The 8,170-nt window shown below is 36.3% G+C and overlaps 2 protein-coding genes across 2 annotated transcripts; both read left to right on the top strand.

Annotated features, from left to right (window-relative positions):
• Positions 1-974: 974 nt before the first annotated feature.
• LOC108785734 (protocadherin gamma-B1-like) lies at positions 975-3,243 on the top strand. The gene has a single exon (XM_018554865.1). The coding sequence runs from the start codon at positions 976-978 to the stop codon at positions 3,241-3,243; it is 2,268 nt and encodes a 755-aa protein (XP_018410367.1). The 5' UTR covers position 975.
• A 210-nt stretch (positions 3,244-3,453) lies between these two features.
• Positions 3,454-4,747, top strand: LOC108785732 (protocadherin gamma-B2-like). Its single transcript, XM_018554864.1, has one exon. It carries the CDS (start codon positions 3,455-3,457, stop codon positions 4,745-4,747), a length of 1,293 nt encoding a protein of 430 aa, XP_018410366.1. The 5' UTR covers position 3,454.
• The last annotated feature ends 3,423 nt before the right edge of the window (positions 4,748-8,170 follow it).

The following is an 8,170-nucleotide window of genomic DNA, read 5'->3' as shown; positions in this document are numbered from 1 at the left end:
CACACACACACACACACACACACACACACTACATGTACAGATAATGTACTATTTTGCAAATTTCAGAGTTTTGCAAATAGTCACAATTTAAAATGCAGAAATGTTTAATATTTATTAACTCAATAAAGTTGTATGCTTTAAATTTAGTAGTAATTTTGTAAGTTGTGTTGTCTTTGTGTTTGCTAATAGTGATTTTTGTGTATTTTAATTAAAAATATTGATTTGCTAAACATTTGCACAACTATCATGTGACCTGCAAAATCAGTAGCATCATCTATATATAATATTTGTTCTGTGCTTCCAGAAAATATATAACTTGGGGAAAAGGGGGGGTTGGTCTTTCACAAACTGTAAAAGCTGTAAGTGAAAAATGTTAAAGTAAACATTTTCAGAAATGGTCTGGTCACCTGAGGTGAGAAGAATATTAAAGTATTAAACAACAAAATAGGAAGTACATCATTAGAATTAAATGGACAATGTTAGTTATCTTTAAATCATGGAATTTATTTATAATTGTACTGTCTATACAGTAATTTTAAATAGATTGATATTGATTATTTACTACATAGGAAAAATGTATGTATTCTTTGCTCAAAAAAAGCAGTAGTTAATGAAAACACATGCAATTCTTATAAATAATTTGAACTAGTGCATTTTTGATGTTAAATGTAAATGGCTAAACCGGCAATACCATATTTTGAGCTCTAAGTGTCACTGTTGGACTGCAAAAAAATCTATCCTGCCTGGATGATAAAACCCAATGAATTATACTATAGTCTCACAGTACAGGTTAGAAGAAAGCACTGCAGCACAATTTCCACTGTGTTTCCTGGATTTTCTGAATATTTACACAAAATATACTGGATATTTTAGTTCTATTTTCTACTTTCCAAACTTTGTAAAAGGAGGCCAAATTGATGTATTTTCCAGTGCAGAATGGATCATAAGACAGGATATAGCATAACACAGATGGCCATGGTATGGCAAGTATTTTGCTTTATTTCTTTTTTTACTAGAAATATTTCTGGACAATTACAATACTCAATACCTGAGGAACTAAAGAAAGGATCTGTAGTTGGGAATGTTGCAAAGGATCTTGGGCTGAATGTAAAGGAACTCACAATCAGAAAGTTCCAGGTCATTGCTCAGCAAAAAAAACAGTATTTCAATGTGAATTTGGAGACAGGTGACTTATTTGTGTCTGAAATCATTGACAGAGAAGCATTATGTGGGGCTAAACAGAGCTGTATTTTGAACCTTGAAGCTGTCATAGAAAAACCTTTGAATTTGTATACAGTTACTATTGAAATTCAGGATGTGAATGACAATGCTCCTATATTTTCTAAGAAATATTTTTATATCGAAATTAGTGAACTTATCTTACCTGGGGTACGGTTTGCACTAGGCATTGCTAAAGATCCAGACATAGGCACCAATTCTGTTCAAACGTATACACTTACAAGTTCTGAGTTCTTCAGCCTTGGGGAGAAACATACTAATGATGGAATTATGTACCCAGAAATTATACTAGAAAAGTCACTTGACAGGGAAAGGCAAAGTTTCTATGAATTCGTTTTGACTGCTTTTGATGGTGGACAACCACCAAAGTCTGGTTCAGTCATAGTTAAAATTGACGTTCAAGATGTTAACGATAATTATCCAGTATTTTCCCAGGACAAATATCACATACGATTACATGAAAATGCACCTTTTGATTTTGTACTGATTAGTTTAAATGCAACTGACAAAGATGAAGGATATAATTCCAAAATCACCTATGCATTTAGCCAAATTTCTGAAAATGCCCAGCAAATCTTTGTTATAGATCCTCTGAATGGGGATATTAAAATATCTGGAAATTTGGACTATGAAACATCAGAAAGTTATGAAATGACTGTAGAAGCTAAAGATGGAGGTGGACATGTCACTCACTGCAACATATTAATTCAAGTGATTGATATAAATGATAATGCCCCAGAAATAACAGTCACTTCCCTCTCATCAACAATTCCAGAGGATTCACCTCCAGGTACAGTCATAGCGTTAATCAAAATTCAGGATTTGGATTCCGGAATGAATGGTGAAGTTACTTGTCAGAGCTCTAACACACTGTCCTTTAAACTAATACCAACTTCTAGTAGTTATTATAAACTTGTCACTACAGCAAGCATGGATCGAGAATTCAATTCCATTTACAACATTACAGTTCAGTGTGTGGATAATGGATCACCTCCTTTGACAAGCAATAAATCTATACCGTTGGCTATTTCAGATGTGAATGACAATCCTCCTGTTTTTGAGAAAATGCAATACATTTTCTATATTTCAGAAAACAATCAACCAGGAACCTCGATACTCAATGTCCGTGCTGTAGATCGTGACTGTGATGAAAATGGAAAAATCACTTACAACATTTTAAGCAGTAACATAGAAGAAATTCCAGTATCTTCATACATGTCCATAAACTCAATGACTGGAATTCTTTATGCTCAGAGATCTTTTGATTATGAACAGTTACGAGAATTTCAGTTCCAAGTGATGGCCAAAGATAGTGGAACTCCTGCTCTAAGCAGTAATGTCACAGTAAGGGTTTGCATTATTGACAAAAATGATAATAGTCCTAAAATCCTTTATCCATCTCAGGAAAATGAAGAATCAGGATTATTTGAATTTATTCCTCACACTGCCGAGAAAGGTTATCTAGTGACCAAGGTGATTGCGGTGGATGCTGACTCTGGACACAATGCCTGGCTCTCCTATCATTTCTTACAAGTTTCTGAACCTTCTCTGTTTGTTATTGGCCAGCAGACAGGTGAAATCAGAATAGGACGAGACCTTCCAGACAAAGATTCTTTCAGACAAAAGGTTGTGATTCTCGTAAAGGACAATGGTGTTCCATGTCTGTCTTCTACAGTCACATTGAATTTAGTTATGGCTGAAAGCTTTCAACAAGTTGTGCCCGAGATAAAAAGAAAACCGAATACATCACAGACCTCATCAAATGTATCTTATATCCTTGTAATAGCTATAGCTCTGATATCTATGCTATTTATTCTAACAGTGGTGACTACAATAATTTTTAAATGTAAAAAAGCAAGCTCCCAAACTGATTTAGGAGTATATAACAGAAATGTGTACCCTCAGTTCACACTGGGTTGTCCTTCTGAGATAAGTGACACAAGTCTACCTTTTCCTTTCTCCTATGATGTGTGTGTGACTCTTCTGGATGATAAAACCCAATGAATTTTACTATAGTCTCACAGTACAGGTTAGAAGAAAGCACTGCAGCACAATTTCCACTGTGTTTCCTGGATTTTCTGAATATTTACACAAAATATACTGGATATTTTAGTTCTATTTTCTACTTTCCGAACTTTGTAAAAGGAGGCCAAATTGATGTATTTTCCAGTGCAGAATGGATCATAAGACAGGATATAGCATAACACAGATGGCCATGGTATGGCAAGTATTTTGCTTTATTTCTTTTTTTACTAGAAATATTTCTGGACAATTACAATACTCAATACCTGAGGAACTAAAGAAAGGATCTGTAGTTGGGAATGTTGCAAAGGATCTTGGGCTGAATGTAAAGGAACTCACAATCAGAAAGTTCCAGGTCATTGCTCAGCAAAAAAAACAGTATTTCAATGTGAATTTGGAGACAGGTGACTTATTTGTGTCTGAAATCATTGACAGAGAAGCATTATGTGGGGCTAAACAGAGCTGTATTTTGAACCTTGAAGCTGTCATAGAAAAACCTTTGAATTTGTATACAGTTACTATTGAAATTCAGGATGTGAATGACAATGCTCCTATATTTTCTAAGAAATATTTTTATATCGAAATTAGTGAACTTATCTTACCTGGGGTACGGTTTGCACTAGGCATTGCTAAAGATCCAGACATAGGCACCAATTCTGTTCAAACGTATACACTTACAAGTTCTGAGTTCTTCAGCCTTGGGGAGAAACATACTAATGATGGAATTATGTACCCAGAAATTATACTAGAAAAGTCACTTGACAGGGAAAGGCAAAGTTTCTATGAATTCGTTTTGACTGCTTTTGATGGTGGACAACCACCAAAGTCTGGTTCAGTCATAGTTAAAATTGACGTTCAAGATGTTAACGATAATTATCCAGTATTTTCCCAGGACAAATATCACATACGATTACATGAAAATGCACCTTTTGATTTTGTACTGATTAGTTTAAATGCAACTGACAAAGATGAAGGATATAATTCCAAAATCACCTATGCATTTAGCCAAATTTCTGAAAATGCCCAGCAAATCTTTGTTATAGATCCTCTGAATGGGGATATTAAAATATCTGGAAATTTGGACTATGAAACATCAGAAAGTTATGAAATGACTGTAGAAGCTAAAGATGGAGGTGGACATGTCACTCACTGCAACATATTAATTCAAGTGATTGATATAAATGATAATGCCCCAGAAATAACAGTCACTTCCCTCTCATCAACAATTCCAGAGGATTCACCTCCAGGTACAGTCATAGCGTTAATCAAAATTCAGGATTTGGATTCCGGAATGAATGGTGAAGTTACTTGTCAGAGCTCTAACACACTGTCCTTTAAACTAATACCAACTTCTAGTAGTTATTATAAACTTGTCACTACAGCAAGCATGGATCGAGAATTCAATTCCATTTACAACATTACAGTTCAGTGTGTGGATAATGGATCACCTCCTTTGACAAGCAATAAATTACTCAAAGCAGAATGAAATTGCTTATCTGAAACCAATCCAGAATGTTCCCACAGAAAATCTCATTGATACTGGTTATCCTCCCACAACTGATATTTCAAAAGAATGCTCTGAGGCAACTAGTCATGAACAGGTAAGAACTATTCAAGATGTTTACAGTTAAATTGTATATTATTATATATACATTATGCAATAGGTGGCTATGCACTTACTGTACCAATAGTCGTTTAGTGGTGTTTTGCTTAAAAGAGAGACATATTTTGCTCCTCTTTGCTGAGTGGCATCAGGTGCGTCTGTGCATCTCCATATTACTTGTGGACTGATATTTGATTTAATTGGCTTGCTCTTCTACTTAGAGATGCACATATGGGTTTGGTGAGCTTCTCTTAAGCCACCCTTATCTGCCCCTTAAAATGTCATACATTTGGAGGAGGCATTGGGGTAGATGAGGCCAAGCAAAAATTATAGCTGGATACCCTTCTCGAAATTATAAGTACACATGGCTCACTAGCAATATATACCTTATGTTTTCGGCATCCTATCCAGTAGTGGATTAGCTTAGGCTTTATTATCCTCTGAAGAACGTGTGTTTTGAATAGTCCTGTGAGACTCGAGAGAATATCCAAAATACAAACATACAGCAAAACCTAGTAAGGGCAAGCATGGAATAATTTATAAATAATCAGTTCAAAGGAAAGACTGGTTAGGAGAATCTCAAGTTGTTTGTTTTACTTTAAATTAGTTTTTCTGCTCAGATACCACAAAGCAAAGTATAGAAACATTGAAAAAGAAACCTGTCTGCTATGCTTCAGGTGGTTGCAGAAAAAAACCAATTACAGGCCAAAAGGATATACTATAGTTAGAAAAGTTAGATTAAGTAACTACTGCTATTGCCAAAAATAATTATTGCTAAAGTAAAGTCTAAGCCATATAGAGAAAAAGCTTTTTTTTCCCTTCTAATCCTTTGCTGTTTTAAATCTATGTAAACTAATACTAGGTCAAACAAAATAGTTGGTTTGCAAGATATATTTACAACTTATGTGGTATTGCTTTAAAACAATTAATACAGATTTTACGATGCATGTTTACTAGGTATGTAGATGAATTATAACAATATTACTGTAAATAATATATGTAAATATGCTATTATTTTTGTTTTCATGAGCTTGCCTATGTACAAAAATCAACATGTAGTATTAAAGTGACATTAAAGTCTCATTTTGTTACTGGCAAGCAGTAGATAAATGCAAAAACATAAAAAATGAAGAAGTTACCAAATAGGTAAAAACTTACCTGTGTCTGCGCTGCTTGCTCCTGGCTGTAGAACTCAGCTTCTTGAGTGGCCATGCAGGAGGATGTATGTGTGGGTGCATGCACAGTCCATATCATCAGAGGGGAGTAGGAGAGCTACAGTGAAGGTGAATGCACGCAGCCGGGAGCATGCACGTCATACAGACTCTGTGGGACAGGAAGAAACAGCAGTCTGCGCTGGATCAGGGACCGGCACCAGCGCTGATGAAAACTACCTGAAGGAAGAAGATGATTTGATCAAGAGGCATCACTTAAAGGTTCAGCAGCAAAAAAATAAAATGGAGGGTTTAATGTCACTTTAATTCATATGCTTGTAGAAGTAAATTCTGCTAATAATATATGTTCCTATATTTTTTGTATTCATTTTTTTATAACTCCTTTAACCCCTTCATGACTGAGGCCCCTTTTTCATTTTTTGCACCCATGTTATATTCCACATTTTAGGCCTGAAAATGACTTAAAACCCCCCAACATTATATATTTTCTGAATGCCAAGACCCTATAGAATAAAATGGTGGTAGTTGAAAATTTTTATGTTGCGCAATATTAGCGCAACTCCTTATTAAACCCAATCTTAGGATCACTTCTGTTGTAAAGCCGACAGTCGGCTCTACAAGTTTAAACAGACTCCTGGCGGCAAAAATCACCGGGAGTCTGTTTAAACAGCCCCGATGCTGGCGACGTACACTGTACGTCGTCAGTCACGAAGGGGTTAAAGGACTTCTCAAAACTATTTTTATACTGTGGCTGTTGAAAAAAAATTGTTTGAGGTGTAAATTTACGACTTTGAGATGTTAGCTGAGTGATTATTTTCAATAAATAAATCAATACTTTAAAATTGATAAGTTGGAAAGGGTATTAAAGCTACATTCACCACTTCCGCAACCCCAATCGTACTGCTATAAACAGGTGCAAAGAAGGCCTTTGATAGGGTCAATTGAAACTTCATTCAGGCAACCCTCTGTTATTTAGCCTGAGGTACACACAGGAGACACTGGCTACAAGCCATATATTCCCATTCATCAGCTGCAGTCAGGGTAAATGAAACCGGGGTCGGAGGGAAATGAAATTAGTATTTTAACACCCCAAACAGAATTTGCCATGGTTGCTTTTTCTCCCCTTTAAATATTCATCCTAATAATGGAACCCTTTCCATGTACTATACAGGCAAACCCAGCATCGTTAATGTAACTGTGGAAGGTAGAGTCTGAAGTGGAGCAAGGCTGAGGTTTAGGTTAGGCGGTGTCAGGCAAGCAGAGTCAGCAACAAACTGGCAATCAGGTACAAAATCAGGATCCAGGAGAGTAGTCAAGAAACAGGCTGAGGTCTAAGGTCTAAGAACAGGCAGTGAGGTACAAAATCAGAAGGCAGAAGAGTAGTGAGGAAACAGGCCAAAGTTTTAATAATATCCAGAGATCAATCCAGCAGCAGCACACATGAGGACAAACCCAAATAAACAGGCTCAGAACACTGGAAATGCTCAGTATTTGAAGGCTGGGCTGATTGCAGATTGACTGCAACTGGTAACTAGGTGGAGCTAGAGAGCCCAGAGGAAAACTACTGAGTAGTTATCTTTAAGGAGAGCTCAATCCTTAAAGCACCACTACAGCACCACCACCTCAGAGACCCAGGTTCAACTGACCACAGCTACCAAACGGTAGCCTGACAGCAACCATGCCATGGTGACATTGTCAAGTTTTAGCTCTTGCTAACTACCTTCTGTTTTTTATTTCATATCTCAATGTCATCATTCCAGTCTTACTTGTGGAACCTAAAAAAACGTTAGTTCCCTCTCCAACTACAAGGTCAATCCTAGTAAATCAAAGGCCCTCAGTATGCAATTCTCAGACAATATCCTGAACAGATTTTGGGGAAATGTCCTCTTCAAATGGGCATCTTCTAACATTAAATACCTGGGTATTGAATTTTTGGCCGCTCCCCAGAAATGTTTCAACTTAAACTTGAAACCACTAATGCAGGCTCTCCAGCAGGACCTTCTATATTGCCATAACAAAGCTTTTATGTGGTGCAGTTGAAATAACATCATTAAAATAAATGCTCGTCTTCACCTCTAGTTTCCCAGCAGCTCACTTTTCCTGTAAGAGTTTGGCCTATATTATAGCCTTCATC

This window comes from Nanorana parkeri, unplaced genomic scaffold (genome assembly GCF_000935625.1).
Source record: "Nanorana parkeri isolate BGI_ZX_2015 unplaced genomic scaffold, ASM93562v1 scaffold176, whole genome shotgun sequence".
Taxonomy (NCBI): Eukaryota; Metazoa; Chordata; class Amphibia; order Anura; family Dicroglossidae; genus Nanorana; species Nanorana parkeri.
The sequence above is the reverse complement of the archived record's forward strand: the minus strand, read 5'-3'. Positions and strand labels throughout refer to the sequence as shown.

Excerpts from the sequence above, each read along its gene's own strand:
- LOC108785734 (XM_018554865.1), top strand. The coding sequence starts at position 976 with ATGGTATGGCAAGTATTTTGCTTTATTTCTTTTTTTACTAGAAATATT.
- LOC108785732 (XM_018554864.1), top strand. The coding sequence starts at position 3,455 with ATGGTATGGCAAGTATTTTGCTTTATTTCTTTTTTTACTAGAAATATT.